The sequence below is a fragment of the Bidens hawaiensis genome, unplaced genomic scaffold (assembly GCF_021521415.1).
Source record: "Bidens hawaiensis isolate Kalapana, Puna unplaced genomic scaffold, B.hawaiensis_p1.1 tig00020412_1, whole genome shotgun sequence".
Classification (NCBI taxonomy): Eukaryota; Viridiplantae; Streptophyta; class Magnoliopsida; order Asterales; family Asteraceae; genus Bidens; species Bidens hawaiensis.
In genome coordinates this window covers 365,510-386,630 of record NW_027493106.1, presented here as the reverse complement: position 1 = coordinate 386,630, position 21,121 = coordinate 365,510, and the positions used below count along the sequence as shown (strand labels likewise).

General features: G+C 35.2%; 1 protein-coding gene across 1 annotated transcript; it reads left to right on the top strand.

The window, feature by feature from the left end:
- The first annotated feature begins 3,208 nt into the window (after positions 1 to 3,208).
- Positions 3,209 to 3,976, top strand: LOC143560562 (uncharacterized). Its single transcript, XM_077048843.1, has 2 exons — positions 3,209 to 3,380; positions 3,429 to 3,976. The coding sequence occupies exons 1-2, from the start codon at positions 3,209 to 3,211 to the stop codon at positions 3,974 to 3,976; spliced, it is 720 nt and encodes a 239-aa protein (XP_076904958.1).
- The last annotated feature ends 17,145 nt before the right edge of the window (positions 3,977 to 21,121 follow it).

The window sequence follows — 21,121 nt, the reverse complement described above, 5'->3', positions numbered from 1 at the left end:
TAAATGGCATCGTTTGAGAAATTCTAAGGGTGGTGGGGTGCTCTTTATAATTTTTTTATACTACCCTAAGTGTAAACACCCAATCAATCATGCATTATCATATAAGTTTCCCCTAAACTACCGTGTATTGCCCTAAAGGGTGGTATCATGCTTTTCAGTCACCCTAAATAATTTTATTTTTGGATTCAAAATTACTAATAACACAAAATTAAACACAAATAAATAAACTTTCATTAAAATAAAAATTACATAACTAGAATATCTGACCCAAGCGCTGCACGATTATGATGATATTTTGATTGTTGGTTAGTATTTGCGACCATTTATGATGTCTCAAAATGCAACATTAGTGCCAAATTATCTATTACTTATCTGTTTATATATCTATTGTAATATAGTTATATTAGTAAATAGATTCATATAAGAAACAATACAAAGAGATGCATAAAGATAGTGAATCATAGATTAAATGAAATTTAATAATTTATTATCATTTACCATGATGTGGGAAAAGATATAAGCTACACTATTATCAAATGAGATTCGTACATGTGGTAAAACAAATACTAAATGGTCCAATAAAAGAAAGGAAATTGAAGAGTAAATGTGTGTGGGAACTTAGCACTAGGAGTGTTCTTCGGGTTATTTATTTGGGTTTCGGGTTGTTTGGGTCTGGTTGTTTGGGTTTGAGCTCAAAACAAATTGACCCAAGAACCGACCCAAATAAGTTCGGTTTGTTCGGGTTTCGGGTTGAACGGGTCGAGTTAATTCGGGTTGGGTTTTGGGTTTAACAAATTAAAAAAATATATCCACCTTTGACAATATCATAAATTAAAAAACCGTATTCCAAATCGTTATAAAACCATAATATACAGCCATATTCAATAATAGCATATATTATTTAGCAAAACATGAAATTTATCATACAAGCATGTATTAGATCGGATGAAGGAGTGTCGTAGTTTGCGGATCAATACTTGTGTAGATTGAAGAAACATGCTCAATACATATTGGTTTAAATACTATACTATTTAAAATTTTGAACTGAATATACATAAGATCAATGTGTTACTTCACCGCTAAATTACCCTATAAAAATTAGGGATACATGCATCGACGTATTATACTTCGGGTTATTCGGGTCAACCCGAATTTGGGTATTTGAACCCAAATACCGACCCGAATATTTTGTCTCGGATTCGGGTTAGGAGCTTCATCGGTTCGGGTGAATTCGGTTCGGGTTATTCAGGTCTTGGGTCGCTTCGATTCGGGTTCGTTATTCGGATACGGTTAAAAAACACACCCCTACTTAGTACCACATGCTAGACAGGAGAGAAATGTTAAAATAGTGTGTAAAAGCTAATGCATTAGAGAGTTGTACAGAGTGTAAGAACACTACTGACAAAGTTGAATAGTGATATTTTCTCACGTATTCTAAAAATTAAGATATGTTATAATTCATACTAAAAAACCACACAAACACGTGATCATTAAAAAAGTAACAAATATAAAAGTCGAAGGCCAATTATATTTTTTTTCTTTATCTCATGTGTTTTCGATTAAGAACTATATCGAATATCTCATCGGTAAAACATTCGTGTGACTCCTTATACGTCTTCAAGTCCATGTCAAACTGCCTTGCGCTACCGCTTCCTGTTGCTCCGCTAATAATTGCATAGCTTCTTCTCCTTGTTTCCTTTATATTTCCATTATCTCTTTCAGAGCATTCTCATCCCTTCCTCTATCTCCAAATCCAAATTACATTAGAAAAACTACATTTTTTCTCTCTTTTTTAATTAAATAATATTTTTTTTATATATTTATCATTATCTTTTATCTTTCCTTCATTCACAACCACTTTCAAACAGTATTAAAAATTAAACTGTGTGAATAGTAACTTTTCAAATATACAAAAAAAATACTACATTTCATCTTTCCTCAACTCACAACACTCCAAAGCACTCCCTATGTTATAAAAGCTCAACTTGAATTATTTGGTGAATATGATTTGAATGCTCTGGACATTGCTTCTTTCGTTGGTGTGTAACAATCAAATTTGTCAACAAAACTGCATTTACTTGATGACTCAGATAGCCTCTTTGATTTTTATTTGATCTTGAGATTCAACATATGAGTAGTGAAAGTCTCGTCTATCGGCTCTACTAGCTACTCTACTAGCTCCTTTATTGGCTCCTCGGAATTCATTTGAATCTATTTTAGTAGAGATGTTTGTTGGAAGATTAAGCAAAGTGTGTGTGAATGAATGTCTCAAAAAGTGAAGTGGTGAAACTTTGTCCCACATCGGTTGGGGAACAAATTTGAGAATGGTTTATAAGGTGTCATTCTTACTACACATTTGAAAATTTGTGATGTGTTTTACTGCAACTCCTACCCGCGCGTAAGGGGGGTGCAAATTTGGGTTTCTGGACTAAAATCTATCGAACTCGTGCGTCCCCGCACGTCCCGCGGACACGAATGCAGCTCCGAAAACCCGGGCCCGCGTTAGGCGGTTTTTTTTACATTTGTTTTTGAGATTTTGAAATCGTAACTGCTGATCAATGGTCATTAATAATAATAATTATTATTATTAATCTTCAGTTACATATACTACACTAATGACCATTATTGCACCTTAATGGTCATTATTGAGTTGAATACAGTTATAGTTTTGTCACTATAAAACCAGGTCATATGCAGCAGTTCTAGACAAACCAAAACACACAGCTCTTTCTTCTTTCTGCAGCATTATTCTTGATTTCGTTTCAGGCAAGTCGTCAAGTCCGGCAGCACGCTACGGATGTTTCGAGCCGGCGTACCCTGGGAACAGACCGCGAATCTGTTTAAGGGAATTGTGTTAAACACAAGCCCAGTTAATCGTTAACGTTTACTACTTTTGCTTTATTGTTACACGTTTTCATAAAGGAATACCAACAAACTTAAACAGATTACTAATTCTTCCTGTATTTTTTATTTCAGAATGTCCCAACCCATGAGCACTGCCGTTTCCGGCCATCGTCACTTCTGTTGTTGCTGTCACAGCCAATTTGGTTACGCCACTACCTAATGCAATTGCGTCTCATGCTGAGAAACAGGAAAAATTCACCGGTGTGAATTTCAAACAGTGACAGCAAAAAATGTTCTTTATCTGACCAAGTTGAACCTTGCGAGGTTCTTGACTGAAACTGTTACCCATGTTGATGAAGGGGAAATGGATGCTCATTCGGTGAGCGCGGTTCAGGCTTGGAATCATTCGGATTTCTTGTGCCGTAATTATATTTTGAATGGTATGGTGGATGCACTGTACAATGTATATTGCAAGGCCAAGACTGCCAAAGAATTATGGGAGTCTTTGGACCGCAAATTCAAAACCGAAGATGTCGGTGCTAAGTAATTCATGGTGGCTAAGTTTTTGAACTTTAAAATGATAGACTCCAAAATTGTCATGAGCCAAGTCCAAGAGTTGCAAGTTATTCTTCATGATGTTCATGCGGAAGGAATGTCGATTAGCGAGACATTCCAAGTTGCGGCTATGATTGAAAAGCTACCACCAAGTTGGGTTGATTTCAAGAACTATCTCAAACGTAAGCGAAAGGAGATGACCATTGAAGATCTTGTCGTTCGTCTTCGTATTGAAGAAGATAACAAAATTGCTCTAACAAGGATTGATGGTCCTGGAATGGCAAAGGCCAATGTTGTTGAACATGGTCAATCTTCAATTGGTGGAAAGAAAATTCATAGGAAAGACTCCAACCTTGGTCCTAAGGGGAGAATTGGGAAGAAGAAGAAGAAGTTCCAAGGAACTTGTTATAATTGTGGAAAGCAAGGCCATAGGGCCAATGAGTGTAAGCTTCCAAAGAATGAAAATGCTCGACAAGTGAATATGGTTCGTGAGGTTGAAAACCTTGTTGCTATGGTCACGGACCTCTCGATTATGGTCACCGACGTTAACTTGGTTGGGCAAAATAACAAGGATTAGTGGGTTGATACGGGGGCTACCCGTCATGTGTGCTTTGACAAAAGCCTCTTTAGCACTTTCAAATATGAGGGGAATGTGATCTTGAAGATGACTTCGGGAAAGGAACTCACTTTGTCCATTGTGTTGTATGTTCCTGAAATTTGTAAGAACCTTGTGTCGGGGTGGCAGTTGAACAAGTTTGGTTTCAAAATGGTTATTGAGTTGGATAAGTTCGTGTTGACCAAAAATGGTGTGTATTTTGGTTAGGGTTATGCCCTTAATGGTATGTTTAAACTAAATGTAACCGTGTTTAATGGAATGAATGAGAACACTACTAGTTCTGTTTACTTGCTTGAGTCTTCTAATGTTTGGCATGGTAGACTAGGTCATGTTAACTTTAATTCCATTCGACGTATGATTAAACTTAATTGTATACCAACATTCGATATTGACTCAAATAATAAATGTGAAACTTGTGTCGAAGAAAAACAAACAAGATCATCATTTAAGAATATTGAACGATTCACCGAACCCCTCGAGATGATCCACACCGATATGTGTGATCTAAAAGCAATTCCTACTCGTGGTGGGAGTAAGTACTTCATCACGTTTATTGATGATAGTACAAGGTATTGCTATGTGTACTTACTTAAGAGTAAGGATGAGGCTATTGATAATTTTATCTTGTTCAAAGCCGAAGTTGAGAATCAACTAAATCGGAAAATCAAAAGAATAAGGAGTGACCGAGGAGGTGAATATGTTTCACCTTTTGTTGATTTGTGTAAAAGAGATGGAATCATACATGAACTCACGCCTCCTTACTCCCCTCAATCAAATGGCATAGTGGAACGGAAGAACCGCACTTTGAAAGAAATGATGAATGCCATGATGATAAGTTCTGGTGTAAGCCAAGACATATGGGGGGGAGCAATCTTATCGGCGAATTATGTCTTAAACATGATACCCAATAAGAAGAAAGATATAACTCCATTCGAATTATGGACGGAAAATAAACCATCATATAAATACTTGCAAGTATGGGGGTGCCTAGGGTAGTAGTAACACCACCGAAACGGCTACTAATAGGACCCAAAACAGTGGATTGTATATTTATAGGATATACTCGTTGTAACATCTGACCCCTCACACCACCAATATTGTCCGCTTTGCCCACGAAGAGCTCACGGATTTGTTTTTGGTAGCCCAGGTGGAGACTTCCCAGGAGGTCACCCATCCTGCTACTACTCCCACCTGAGCACGCTTAACTGTGGAGCTCTCCTCTCGTCCATTACCATTAAGCCCAAAACGCGTTGGTGATTTAAGAGGCGGAACCTTTACTTATGAACCAAGGATCTCTCCTGTCCATGGCCGATGTGGGATTTGCCTAGGGTGTTGCACGCACCCCCCCTTTTGGACTCATCGTCCTCGATGAGGTTTGCCCCACCATCCAATCCAGGATGTGGGATTTGCCTAAGGTGTACCTCACGACACCCCCGGGGACTCACCTTCTCCGATGAGGCTTGCCCCACCATCCCGAACGGCACAAGAGTGGCTCTGATACCACTTGTAACATCTGACCCCTCACACCACCAATATTGTCCGCTTTGCCCACGAAGAGCTCACGGATTTGTTTTTGGTTGCCCAGGTGGAGACTTCCCAGGAGGTCACCCATCCTGCTACTACTCCCACCTGAGCACGCTTAACTGTGGAGCTCTCCTCTCGTCCACTACCATTAAGCCCAAAACGCGTTGGTGATTTAAGAGGCGGGACATTTACTTATGAACCAAGGATCTCTCCTGTCCACGGCTGATGTCGGATTTGCCTAGGGTGTTACACTCGTCCTGGTGGTGCATTTCGTTTTCTTGTGCATGATTCCAATAACCCTGGAATAAACAGCTGCACCATAATAGAATCAAAGGATGCATCATGGTTTGAACATATGTTCCCATGCTTGGATAAGGAAACCTGAGTTGTTCTAGATCGGTTTAGGAAATTGTTCTAAAAAACGAGGGTGCAAGAGATGAACCTCGAGAACAATCTGAAATAAAGGAACTTGAAATTAGAAAGAGTAAACGGCAAAGGACTGAAAAATCCTTCGGCTCTGACTTCCTTACCCACATGGTAGAAGAGGAACCTCAAACGTACCAACAAGCGGTGAGTTCCTCAGAAGGACCTCAGTGGAGAGAGGCCATCAAAGGTTAGATAGATTCTATCTTACAAAATCATACTTGGGAACTAGTGGATCTTCCTCAAGGATGCAAACCACTAGGATATCGATGGATCTTCAAGAAGAAGATGAAACCAGATGGCACCATCGGTAAGTACAAGGCAAGGTTGGTGATCAAAGGATATAAACAACGAGAATGTTTAGATTACTTTGATATATATTCACCAGTTACGCGAATAACCTCCATCATGTTAGTGCTTACCATTTCCGCCATTAGAAATCTGGAAGTTTACCAAATGGATGTGAAAACAGCTTTCTTGAATGGAAATCTGGAGGAAGAGATTTACATGGAACAACTTGAAGGTTTCATAGCTATTGGGCAAGAAAATAAAGTTTGAAAACTTGTAAAATCCTTTTATAGATTGAAACAAGCTCCAAAACAATGGCATCAAAAATTTGATCATGTCATGCTTGATGTCGGGTTCAAAATCAATGAGTGTGACAAATGTGTATATGTGAAGGACACATCAGATGGATATGTCATTTTGTGTCTATACGTAGATGATATGCTCATTGCTGGAAGTGATGACAAAATCATAACGTCCGCAAAGAACATGTTAAGGGTAAGATTTGACATGAAAGACTGGGTTTTGCGGATGTGATTTTGGGAGTTAAAATCACACGAACCCAAAGTGGACTTGTTTTAAGTCAAACCCATTACATGAACAAAATTCTTGAGAAGTTTAATGCTAATGACTCTAATGTAGCTAGAACTCCCATTGACACAAGTCAACATCTAGCTAAGAATAGAGGTGAACCCATTAATCAGTTAGAATACAAAAGAATTATCAGCAGCTTAATGTATCTTATGAGTTGTACTAGACCAGACTTAGCATATGTTGTGAGCAAGCTAAATAGATACACGAGCAACCCAAGTTCAATTTAATGGAACTGTGTGGTTCGGTTGCTTCGGTGCCTAAGATACACTCGGGAATACGGGTTGCGTTATAACAGGTATCCGGCAGTTATCGAAGGACACTGTGATGCAAATTGGATATTTGGCACGAATGATTCCAGAGCAACAAGTGGGTATGTATTCACACTTGGAGGTGCTGCTATATCGTGGAAATCGTCTAAACAAACGGTTATAGCTAGATCCACAATGGAATCAGAATTCATCGCCCTAGATAAAGCGGGCGAGGAGGCAGAATGGTTACGTTAATTTGTCGAGGATATACCAAGATGGCTTAAGCCGGCATCGGCCATTTGTATACATTGTGATAGCCAATCGGAAATTGGCAGAGCTCATAGCACAATGTAGAATGGTAAGAACAGACATATTAGACATAGACATAATACGGTACGACAACTAATCTCAACAGGAATTATCATTGGTGACTATGTGAACTCAAAGGATAATATTGCGGATCCGTTAACAAAAGGCCTAAGTAGAAAATTAGTTCAGAATTCGTCCATGGGAATGGGACTAAAGCCCTTGAAAAATTAAAGTTTCATACCAAGGAAACCTAACTCAACAGATTGGAGATCCCAAGAATTGAGTTCAATAGGAAAACCTAATTGTATGAATTAATGAGGTCACTGTGGGGGGGGGGGGGAATAACCCTACATATATAAAAGGTAGTTTAGTACATGGTTGGTAAACTTCCTAGTCCATTCCTAAAAGTGACAAGTGTGAGGCTAATCCTATGGCTTTTAATGATTCGACTAAGGTAACCATACATGGTGAATCACCTATGTGAGAGAGAAGTGGGGTCGCTTCGAAGGGTGGGGCACAATACTTAATGGCTCGTGCAGAACCAGGCTCATGTTCATGACCATAATGAACATAACTATGAGGACTTGACTTTGTCAGGGAGAGTCTTGTGTGAAGTGTATTGTCTTCTTCACAAACGATATATGAGTTCAAAGACATCGCTGTCTACCCAGAGTTAAGTGCGCTTCATAAGCAAAGGTTCAAAGAGTAACATCTACCAATTGTATGCAAGATTCAACTGCTAAAATCTAATCGAAATAATGTTGTTTCGACCTCCATTCATGTGGGGGATTGTTGGAAGATTAAGCAAAGTGTGTGTGAGTGAAGGTCTCAAAAAGTGAAGTGGTGAAACTTTATCCTGCATCGGTTGGGGAAAAAATTTGAGAATGGTTTATAAGGTGTCATTCTTACTACACATTTGAAAATTTGTGATGTGTTTTACTACAACTCCTACCCGCGCGCAGGGGGATGCAAATTTGGGTTTCTGGAATAAAATCTATCGAACTCGTGCGTGCCCGCACGTCCCACGGACACGAATGCAGCTCCGAAAACCCGGGCCCGCGTGAGACGATTTTTTTTTGCATTTGTTTTTGAGATTTTAAAATCGTAACTGCTGATCAATGGTCATTACTAATTGTTAATGGTCATTAATAATTATTCTGTTACTGATTATTATTATTATTATAATCTTCAGTTACATATACTGCACTAATGACTATTATTGCACCTTAATGGTCATTATTGAGTTGAATATAGTTATGGTTTTGTCACTATAAAACCAGGCCATATGCAGCAGTTCTAGACACACCAAAACACACTGCTCTCTTTTCTCTTTGTAGCATTATGTTGATTTCGTTTCAGGCAAGTCGTTAAGTCCGGGAGCATGCTATGGCTGTTTCGAACCGGCGTACCCTGGGAACATACCGCGAATCTGTATAAGGAAATTGTGTTAATTACTTCTGCTTTATTGTTACACGTTTTCATACGGAATACCAACAATGTTGTGACTGCGTAAGTAAAAATGTTGTATTTATGTTTGAGTTAACAGAGTATGTGTAAAAATTAGGGTGAAATAGAGTATTTATTTGAAAAAAAATATTAAAATTGGAAATGAGCATTAATGAGATATAGTCGTTGTAATAGCTATATTATTGCATTTGGTCACGGGTTGTATAACTCGAAATGGGTACCAGAGAAAGGAATTGGGGGATATCGCGATGGTGTTGCCATAGTACCCGAAGTATCCGGAGGCTAGTACCAGCTGCTACCACCCTCACCACCATAAATATGGGTCATCAAGTTCGAGAAAAGGTTGATGATCCAAATAATTGGCCATTGGAGATTGATCTTAGGATGATGTTTAATATACCTATGTCTTTTGTGGTGATATGTTTAATGATTAAAGAACTAAGCATTTATTTTTTAACAAGTTCTTCCAACTAAAATACTCTAAATCTTGCATTTACAATGATTTAAATTCACTAATTTGTAAAAAATGGCACAATCTCACTGGATCAACAGGTCGCAATCGTTTGTTTTTCTAAGTACTACAAATGAAAATGGTGTTTTTTTAATTTTTTTTTTTTAAATATGTTATTAAATATTTTTATGAAAAAAATCTCTTTGATTTTTCTTCATAGAGTAAATACGACAAATTTTCCTACGATTTCTCATGTGATGGATTTGACAAGTAAGAGCATTCACAACCATATTTCTCTCTCTTAAACTTAAAAACATCATATTTTCTTTTTTTTTCCAAGTAATCACAACCACTTTAAAAAACATTAAAAATTATATATGGTGAACAGGTTTCTCCAAATTTACTCATGAACAGAGTTTTTTTATCTCTTCCACTCACAACCACTTACAACTACTTTATATAAATAGAACTCACTTACAGTAATACGAAGGACATGTTAAAAATGCTCTAAAAGAGTATATTACTTTTCCCAAATACTACAAATGAAAAATAGTGTTTCTTTTATCTTTCGATCAAAATATGTGATTAAAAAATGTTGTTACATGTTTTTATGTAAAAGAAATTTTGATTTTCTTCAAAGAGTAGATAAAAAAATTTATCTAGGATTTCTCATGGAGCTAAGTGCAAAATGAACTCCTGTAGTCAATACTATTTTTCAGAATTGCACCCTGTGGTGGTCATTTTGCACGGGGCACCCTTGTCTTCTCCATTTTTTTGCAATCGAAATTGGCCGTTAAGTCAATCATTTTTTTACCATTAAAAAATGACATGGCTAGGGCCAAAGTCATCTTTTCACAGATAAACTTAATATAATATTAACAACAACATGTAAATTAACCAAGGGTTTGATGATGCCAACGTACGAAAAGGGTTTAACGCCAAGGGTTGATGATGTCAACGGTAACCATCGCCATCTTCGATAAGGTTGTGTCGTGACTAGTAGGACTGTTCAAAGGGTAAGACCCGACCCTTTCACCTAATACTCTACCCGGACCATTTACCCTTTAAGGAAAAAACGTGGACCCGAGACCCTACCTTCTAAACAATAAAAAGGGTCGGATATAAATAAGGGTTTCAAGGGTCCAATCCTTTATCCTTTAAGGTAGTAATCATATCTCCTTTTCAGCATTTACTAGTTGCATATTTCATATATGACTTTAATTTATGAATCCAAGAACAATTGTACTTTCATTTAATAACATAGTAAAGTCTAATTTCGAAAGTTTATCAACCATTTGAACTTTTACAAATAATCACAATTTACATATAGAGAACAATTCAGTGATTTCCACATATATGTTTCCAATCAGTAGTATGGCCCTTTATTTTTATTTTTCTTAGTAGTTGGGAAATTTCTGATGAATTATATATGAAATACAAACCTCTCCTAAATTTTAGATTAATCGCTTATCTGATGTATATCTATCTAGAAACTAGCAAACTGGTCAAGGGTTTGAAAAAGGGACGGACCCTTTAACCCTTTTACCTTTTAAGGTGAAATTTAAATACCCTTATTATATATCCAGGTCTAATTAAGGGTTTAACGAGTTGAGTAACCAGATTTCAAGGGTCCGACCCTTATCTTGCTCACCCCTGGTGACTAGCGTTTCACGCCAAGGGTTTGATAAGGTCGACGGTTAGTTTTTTTACGACTATGGTGGTGTTTAGGTGGTGACGGATCAAGGTAGGGGTTGCGAATCTATGGTTAGGAGGTATAAGTGATGATGTGACAATTGCGGTAGCTGGTGGTGTTGTGATTGGAGGGTAAACCTTTTTGGGGAAGAAGAAGCCTTCATATCTTAATGCACGTATTTAATTTATTCGGAACTATTAGAGCGGGATCCACTTTTGGGGAATGTGAGTCGAAGCAATGACAATAATATTTCTAGTTTCATAATACTTGGAGATAAGGTTCATTAACAGATCTAGGAGAAGTCATTTGAATTATTTACATAATGTTTGGAATCCATATTATGCAATGAGGCATTGCTTTTGTTAATTCGAAATGAAGGGTGATATAAAATAGGTCTTCATCTTTAGGGATTATATCCATGGTCACCGCATTCATGCTAGTTAGCAATTCCACCTCCATATAAAAAAATACCGTCACTAAAATCAACATCGTCACAAGCATCTATATCGTCACTAGCATCAATATTGTCAAAATCTTGAAACTTTTTATCCTGGAACTTGTTCAAAAATACCGTAATGAAAGGAAAACTAGGAGTTTTACGCTAGGTATTTGACCAAATAAGATAGTCCAGTTCCTATGGAACCTGTCACTAAAATACCCATAGAGAGAGATAAGGCCAAGCGGAGCGAACAGAGTTTTCCATGTGATAGGAAATGAAAACTATTAGCCCAATACGAAGTTTGTGAATAAGAGATTGTTTGATAATGAGCAAGGAATATATGTATTTCTGCTAAAGAGGTTGTATTGAACAGAATATCCAGAATCATGGTGTGCCTGGTCATCGAAATTCTATCGCCCGAGAATCGGGATTTGTAAGAATCATTGCAAAGTCGTCGGAGGTGCTCTGTATATCTCTAATTAGTTTCAAGGGCCTCCCCAATACTATACTTGTACATTGATCATTGTTTTGTTGTTGCGTTTACGAGAGTTCACCATCGCTAGAAATGGGTTATCCGAACCCTAGATCATCTAGAAGGCATTTAGTTATCTGGGTTTGAGTGACAGAAATGAAAGACTAGTTGGAAGGCATGATAAGTTATAACAAAGTTATCTTACAGTTTTAAAGGTTTTTATTACGTTTTTACCACACTCATAAACAGATAGAAATTTAATTTACTGGATGAGAACATTACAATAAATGCCGTTTTGAATTACCCAAATAACGGAATGGATCATTTTTGCAAATGATTTTCACTCTTTATCAATTATATGCATATTTTTCCTCGGTTTTAGTCCTTTGCATTAACGACTGTTAAGTGTTCTCGTTAACTCATCCAATGAGCACTGCATATGAGGGTATTTTCGTAATTTTACCCATTAAAGATTATTTTTTGTAATTAACTTAATGATATGATATTCCAGTATCATTCGTTAATTTTTCAAACCCGAAAACTCGACCCATTTAAATTTTTGGATCTTCTTTTAATTTCTAAACTGGATCGTTAACCTTATTTTATGTATTTTATACTTTAATCAAAGTCTAAGGGTTAAAACTATCAATTTCTAAACTTTCTACGAAAACTTGTTATTTGCGTAATTGCATGATCAAATTTAATAAAGTTCTCATTCATTATTTATATTATTAATATTATTGTTGAATCATAAATTATTCGTTTCAAGTTATTAACATTATTTCATATATGCAATTACTTGAATATATATTCATTTCATTTTTACATGTGAAATCGTTAATTTGACGCATTGAATCGGGTATGTATAGATAAATATTTTAACATGTAACATAAATAATTATGGTCATCTTAATTAATTTTTATCCTAAGTATTTCACTTGGCGTCTTTTATTTATAGAAAAACATCTTTCAATCATATTCCAAACACAACTTTCTATCCAAGACCTACCTACGTAACCCCCTTTCTAATCGCAACTATAAATGCCCCTCGTTTTCTTCTTATTTCCTTCACTTATTCATCTCTTCTTCTCTCCCTAAAACATTCCTCCAAGTAAGGTTTTAATTTATATTCTTCATTTTCATCATATTTTCTTTGTTCTCTCTTATTTTTATTTTTGTTTATAATGGTTCAAAAACCATCATATAATCATGTCAAGGATCCCACATGTACACCATGGTGTGTGTTGTAGAGAATACAAAGAACTAAGGTTGGAAGATGATCTTCAGTGGTCACACCTTCACAAGTTCTTGCATTCTTGAAGTTTTTGCTTTGTTTAATTTATTTTAATTCATGAACCATAAGTATTGCGATAATACATGACCAAACATATTGTATCTATCATGCCAAATGTGGTTCATAATTTTTATTTATCAAATCCATTACAATGCATAAAAAAAATTGGTATTTACAATGTTCCAGATTAATAGAGAATTGTTCGACAAAGGTTAAGCAATAACTTGATCATAACAAACTGGAAATATGCAAGGCCAAATCCTATCATTAACTTTATTGAGTTACCATTCTAACGATTATTTGTTTGTATTTCTTTTCTTTCGTATGACTTCACAATCGTTATTTTAAAATCAGTGTGCAGATATGTACTCGTTTAGAAGAATGGTTGTTTTAGCCAATCCTGGGTTCGAATATGGCCAAACTTTCTAAAAGAAAGTTGTTTCTAACACATTTATTTAGTTGACTGGAGTTTTATATAATTTTTGGGAATTGTTTCATGTTTTTTTATAATTTATCTATTCTGGGACAGCAAGCTGTCCAACTCTGTTTTCATTTTTCACTTTCTTTTTCAAGTACAAGTTATCATGTCATCATAACATTATAATCCTTAGTTAATTATTCGTCAAACACAAACTAAAACTATCCTTATTACTTTTATTTAGGGATTACACTTTAGGACATTCACACTTAACCAAGATTTTAGTCTTTCAACCAACCAAATTCAAGGTGAATTTACATACACCATTTTTCATCTTTTATAAATTTTGGGGTAGCATATATACCTTATGTACTATTCGAGTTTTATTATCACGTCTATTCAAAACACAATTCCATCTACGTTAATGTGTGATTATTGCATGCTCTATGATTAAGCTCTATGTGCTTGAATATTTATTTTATTGTTTGGTGGTTTGGTATTTCATCCTCATCTTTTCTCATCTAGTATGATTATACATTTACCCAGATACGTAGATTTTGTATCATTAGGAACGGGTCCACATCTATTTAACTGTTTACATTTTCATAAGAATTGTAATTCTTATCATTGACATGAATTGTGATTATATATATATATATATAAACACACACACACACACAGATATATATATATATCAACTTAAACTAATGACTTCTCACCAATGTTCATGTTGACAAACTTTATTTTTATGCATGCTACATGTTCAAGTATTTTGATGTTATCAAGATCGAAGATAGTTAGTTGACCTTGGGATATTTATTCAAAATACAAAAGTATGATGTATTTGTTTTGATGATTGAATTTGTGTGCTTGTTTTAGTGTTAATAAAATTAAATGATTGATGTCGCTTTAATTATTATCTTTTAAGCTACTGCCCGATCAATACGTTACGCCCCAGCATGTTTCACCACTTTTAGTTGAGGTGTGACAAAATTCCTACTCAGTTCTGATTTAATATATATTGACACAACATAAAACTTTCTAACAATAAATTGAAATCACCCAAAGTGGTTTTCATTAGAAAAAAAGTTTAAGACCACCGTTCAACCACAAGCAAGGAAGGACACCACTGTTTCCATCAACCTCCAGCCACATCACAATGAATTGCTGATTCAAAACCTTCGTGGAGCTACATACGAGCAAGAAACGTCGTTATCGTCTGCAACAACTCTCCTCGTATTGCCAGGGGGAAGCCGTATCTCCGTTACGGACCTCATCAAATCAGAAACCGTAACCCTATCTTTTCTTCATCATTGTCTCACTGTACTCCACAACATCATGTTTCATAAGCGTGTCATGTGTATAAATTCAACCCTAATGGATTGTTGATCGTCGTGCTGCCGTCGGTAAATCAATTTATATTTGGAGGTGACCCGAGTTTATGAAGGCTCTTTCTCGGTTTGAATTGCTGAAAACTTTCGCAAATTGTAACGATAAGATTACTACACTCGATTGGAGTCCTAACTCAAAGTGTTTTCTCGCCAATTCAAAAGATTTGGATGGTTAAGCTTTTATGTTTGAAGAAATTAAATAATTTGAATAAGCCATTTTGTTTTTATGTCATAAAGATCTAATTTTAGTTGCGGTTTTTTACATAAAAAAAACAATTAAAGAAAACTAATTTGAAATTAGGCCGGGGGAATGGAGAGATGTAGAGGCGCAGAAAGTGGTGTTTCCAATTATGGTTGCAAGGCTAGGTGGTGGTGGTTGATGGCCAAAGCTAGCGGTGTGAAGAGAGAGAGAGAGAGAGATTTATATATGAATTAATTATTATTGTAAGGGGGTGTTTGGTAGAGAGATTTGAGGGTGGAGAATTAGGTTTCTCTTGTTTGGGAGAATTAGGCGGAGAATTGGGCGGAGAATTGGTTTTCTCTGAGAATTGGGTGTAGGCAAAAAGTAGAGAAATCCAATTCTCTCCATTTGGAAGAGAAATGGAATTCTCTCTGCTTCTAAATCGCGTCTCTGCTCTACTCCGTTCGCGTATGATGATGATGATGCTCCGACCGGCGATGGTGATGATGATGCCGACGTCCGGCACGGCGGCCGACGCCGCAGCCACGTCCGTTCGCGTCTCTGAGCCAAAACGAAACCCTAAATCGCGAGGCGGTGTTGCGAGGCGGAACCCTAAATCGCGGTGTTGATGTTGCGCGGCGATGATGATGACGCTCTACTCCGTTCGCGGTGTTGCGACGCGTCTCTGAGCCACCATTTCTCCACCATGATGATGCCGAGGCGGAACCCTAATCACGTCTCTGCTCCCGTTTCTCCACCCATTTCTCTATTGTACCAAACAAAGGAAATGATTGTCAATTCTCCACCCATTTCTATTTCTCTCCAATTCCATTTCTCTCCCATTTCTATTTCCATTTCTTCCCATTCTTTTTCTCTGTACCAAACACCCCCTAAGAGGAAACATGCCACTTTTACATGAACAGTGAGGTTGTTGGACTAAATTACAATTTGAACTATGTTACATAAATAGTCATTCAGAGGTAAAAGGACAAAAACACCCTCATGTACAGTGCACATGACATGGGTTAATTAGAAAACTTAACAACAGTTAGTGTAAAGAACTAAAACCGAGACAAATATGCATACAAAGGATTAAGAGTAAAATTAATTTTCAAAAAGGACATAATTTGAGTAATTCAAAAGAACAAAAAATTATAGTTTTTCTCTTAATAGATAATATATTTTTTCAAGTGTTATAAATTGTGTTTTGCTTGTACTTGAAGTGAGGTTAAAATGAGGAAATTGAAAGAGGGAATTGATAGTATTATGTGGATCATAATTTCAATTACAAGAAATGATGGTGCTGGGGGTTATAGATGCTTTAGTGGTGTCCGGCGATGGTGGTGGTGTAGGGAGAAAAGAGAATGTGCAAATGTTAATAGCATCAAACTAAAGGGGGTAAACTATATGGGTATAATGGTCTTTTCATAGAATTTCTAACATTGGGTTCACAACATGGTTCTGATTACAAAAAAATGCAGACCGCAGGGTGCCCTACACAAAATGGCCGCCATAGGATGCAATTTTGCAAAATGGTGTTAACCAATGGGGTGCATTTTGTATTTTAACTTTTTTTTAAGTAATGAATTTGACAAGTAAGAGAGTGAGGTATGTTTAGTTTGTTATTAATTTTTAAAGTAATGATAGCCGATTTCTTATTATAAATAGGATTCTAGTTGTTTTATATTGTTGTTAGATTTGATAGGAAATCCCGTTTTCTTTTATAACTTTGTTTTATTTGATGTGTAAAGAGAGTCTAAATCGATATCATTTTTTTTAGAACGACGACTTTCTTATATTTAGGCTATCGCACTCTCCAAATTTGGAAAGCCCCGATGCCCCACTCTGGCCAGATTATGTTGTCTTAACCGGGCCCATGCTGGCTTCAGAGTTTGGCTTGGGCGTTCCCCCGGGAAACCATACCGCCGACTGCCACCACAAGAGCAGAACTCTCTGGTGTAACACACGGTGGGACGAAAACCCGGATGGGCTCAAGATTCGAACTGACAACCTTTACACAAGGCCTAGCTAAAATCAATCATTGTCAATATCCACCCAAATATGACACAAGTGGGATTCGAACTTGAGTCTCCATTGGAAAACCCAAACCTCTTACCACTAGGACACAAGTGAAGGATAATATCATTTTTTAGTATCCCACCAAAACAACCATTCACCAAATTTAGATTTTGCTATATAAAATCACCATCCTAATCGTAAATACATTTGCAAACGAATATCTAATGAAGCATAGAATCAGAGATATGTAGGATCTAAGCGGATTTTTGGGCAATTATTAGCCACCTAACCACGCCACTAACTAGTGCCTACAAATATATGTTGTTAGCGAATACTTCATTGATTCGCTTAAGAAAAAGATAAAGTAGAAGAGAAGGACAAAGAAATAGAAATACTTTCTTAATAAGAAAAAAGGTTGGTTATGGAGAATAAAGCGTGTAGGCCATAGTTAATAATTAAAGTGTGTACGCCATATTATTAATAATTAAAGTACCACTTGCAAAAAGTGAGTGGAAGATGAGTGGAATAGTGGATAACCAATTTAGTAGTGGGAACTTAGACTATTTGTGTTATTGTAGGACAATTTTTTCTATAAACAGCATAGTTATTTCGTATTAGCTTTTTATTTATTTTTTTTATAAATATTTTTTACCTACAAAAATAACATATCTATTTTTCATACAAACAACCTTATAATTTTCACATCACCAATAATTTTATATTTTTAGTTTTATTAGTGTACCGTCATGGTTGTGATGGAGTTGGATTTTCTTCATTGTTATCATTGTTTAAAAGCCTTGTGAACGAAAGAGGAATTGATGGATCCATAGGAATGTTTGAAGATAAAGGAAAGAATGTAAGGTGTGAAATTGTTTGAGCTTGTGTAGTACTATACATAATCGGTTAGTAAAACTAGCTGTTAGAAAAAGACAAAGATATATAGCCGTTAGTAAAATACAAAATATATAGCCGTTAGTAACAGACAAAAAATATAGCCGTTATAAAAAAGAAAAAAAATAATAAAATTGTTATTATAAAAAAATGTTATCTTGTTTTAGAAAATCTAATTAAAAAGAATTGTATTCATGTTCGTCAAGACTCGAGGTTGAATCGACTCGGTTAGATTTAACAAGGCTCGAACCGAATTTATTAGTTGTTAACTTATTTTAATTTAATTAATTTGTTTTTGTAGATTATTATAAATTCAAGTTCAAGAAAAAGAAAGAAATTAAGGATGAAAAAGAAATGGACCCACCAATCATTAATCTTCACCATCCATGATAAAGGATCTTTAAGGATGGATGACATCCACCTCAACCTCCACAATAGTTACATTTTCCATCATTCTCATAAATCTTCTCCACATAAGCTATGGATGACCCTGATGCGATAGGTTTTATTAGTTAATATATATATATATATCCTAAAAACAAGTAGTTTCTTAGGAAAATTAGGAATAACTCATAGTCATTGAATTATATTAATCAATTGTTGACATTTAAAATTACCAAAAACCGACATAGTTTCTTAAAATTACTTTTTCATCATTATAATCAACATAGTTTCCTAGAATTGTTCTTTCACCATAGGTTGTAATGTCACATATCAAAAATATATTGGTTCTAACCATTTTTAGGAAACTCCTTATTTTTATTTGAACCCTTATATATACTAGCTTTTATTCCACGTATAACGATTTGTTTTACATTATTCGTTTGTAATATTTATATATTTTTTGGATTTTAATTTTATTTATTGTAAGGAAAAATAATATACTTAGGGTTTGACGATAAAAATGTTTCACAGATAAATGATATGTTATAACCTAGTTTAAAAGTTATCTGGGTTTGGTGAAACCCATGACCCGTTTAAATTTTTTTTACTATAAAGTTGTTTCTTAATTATAAATAATATCTTTTTTTAAAAAAAAATCGAATGTTGATTCTTAGTATATCCCTATTTTATAGGATTTTCATATCAAATATTTGGTAAGTTTAATTTTTAATTTAATGAGATGTTATAACCCGTTTAAGAGTTATCTGGGTTTGGTGAAACCAATACCTGTGAATTCGGATCAAATACACAAGAAGCCTTCATTTACAAATAAAGCAATTTGGTAGCTTGAGAGAATTTAGGGAGCAACCAGAGAGCTTTTAAATGTTTCGTTTATATATATTACTAGGTTTTATCACCCATATTACGTGGGTTGTTTTACATTTTTCGTTTTTCAATATTTATTTTTTGGATTTTAATTTTCTTTATTGTAATTACAAGGACAACGAATAAAACATTTTAGTTTTTTTAATTTTTTTGTCGATCACCCTAGATAGACAACTACATAGAGGGTCTCTACAAGTCAGTCTATACCCCCCCCCCCCCCCGGGTAATAAGATCAATATCACAACCAATAAGAACTGCAAGTTTCACATCTATTTTTGATTTATATTTTTAGTTAGGAATTTATTATTATTATTTTTGAATATTTTTTTGAGGGTTTTTTCATCTGAATAGAAAACCTATAAAAAAATTCAAAGAAAGAATAACGCAAAATATAAATACAAAACAAAAAATCTAAAAAAACTAAAATGTTTTCGCCGTTATCATCGTTATAAAAAGCGATTCCAATTCATTTGTAGTGATAGATTATAATTTATTTATCAAACGAATACATCAAGTATGGAATTGGATTTCAATTCCTCCCATTTCTAATTCCTATTGGAATGTTTAGATTCCAAATCCACTTCTTTCCAATTCCAAATCTTATGCAAATTCCAATTACAATTCTATTTCATTCTGTGAAACGAGTGCGTCCTTGGGGTTTGATAATGAAAGGGCTTCACAAATAAATGATATGTTATAACTCGTTTAAAAGTTATATGGATTTGGTGACCCATGACCCGCTCATTTTTTGTTTTTTAATATTTATTTTTTGAATTTTAATTTTCTTTATTGTAAGAAAGTTAATAATATACTTAGGGTTTGATGATGAAAGGGCTTTACAAATAAATGATATGTTATAACCCCTTTAAAAGTTATCTGGATTTGGTGGCCCATGGCCCGCTTATTTTTTTACTATCAAATTGTTTCTTAATTATAGATATATATTTTTTTTAAATCGGAGATTAATTTTTAGTATTTACATATTTTATAGGATTTTCATATAAAATATTTGGTAGGATTAATTTTAATATAATGAGATTTTATAACTCGTTTAAGAGCTATCTGTGTTTGGTGAGACCCATATCTGTGAATTCGGGTCAAATGCATGAGAATACTCTATTTACAAATACAGCAATCTGGTGGCTTGAGAGAATTTAGGAAGCAACCAGAGAGCTTTTAAAGCTTTTGTTTATATATATTATAGATTATATATATGTGTGTGTGTGTGTGTGGATATAGAAAAGGGTTCAAATAAAAATAAATAGTTTCCTAGGAATAGTAAGAAATAATAGTTTTTTGACATGTGGCATTACAACATATGGTGAAAGAACAATTCTAGGAAACTATGTTGGTTTTTTGTAATTTTAAATCTTAGCCCTTGATTAACATGATCCAATGGCTATGATTTATTTCTAGTCTTCCTAGGAAACTACTTGTTTTTATGATAACCCTCTCCTATGGATATATATATATAGAGAGAGAGAGATAAAGGATCCAATATAATAATCCTTTATCGTACATTACGTACGCTACACTTCGAACAGTTGATTTTCAGAAACCCAAAATCACAATTACACTCATCTATCCGTCCCTCTCCCTCAATCCGTCTCCACCATCACTCACCAACATCAGCACACATCCTTCACCATCACCACTTCAATTGAATGAACTGAAATACACCATTTGCAGATACCCATTTGCAGAACTTTAAATAAATTCCAGATTTGTTCATATGATG

Bases quoted from the DNA above. Each gene is read 5' to 3' on its own strand.
- LOC143560562 (XM_077048843.1), top strand. From the start codon at position 3,209: ATGGATGCTCATTCGGTGAGCGCGGTTCAGGCTTGGAATCATTCGGAT. The intron at 3,381-3,428 runs GTGCTAAGTAAT...TTAAAATGATAG, and splicing joins ATTCAAAACCGAAGATGTCG to ACTCCAAAATTGTCATGAGC.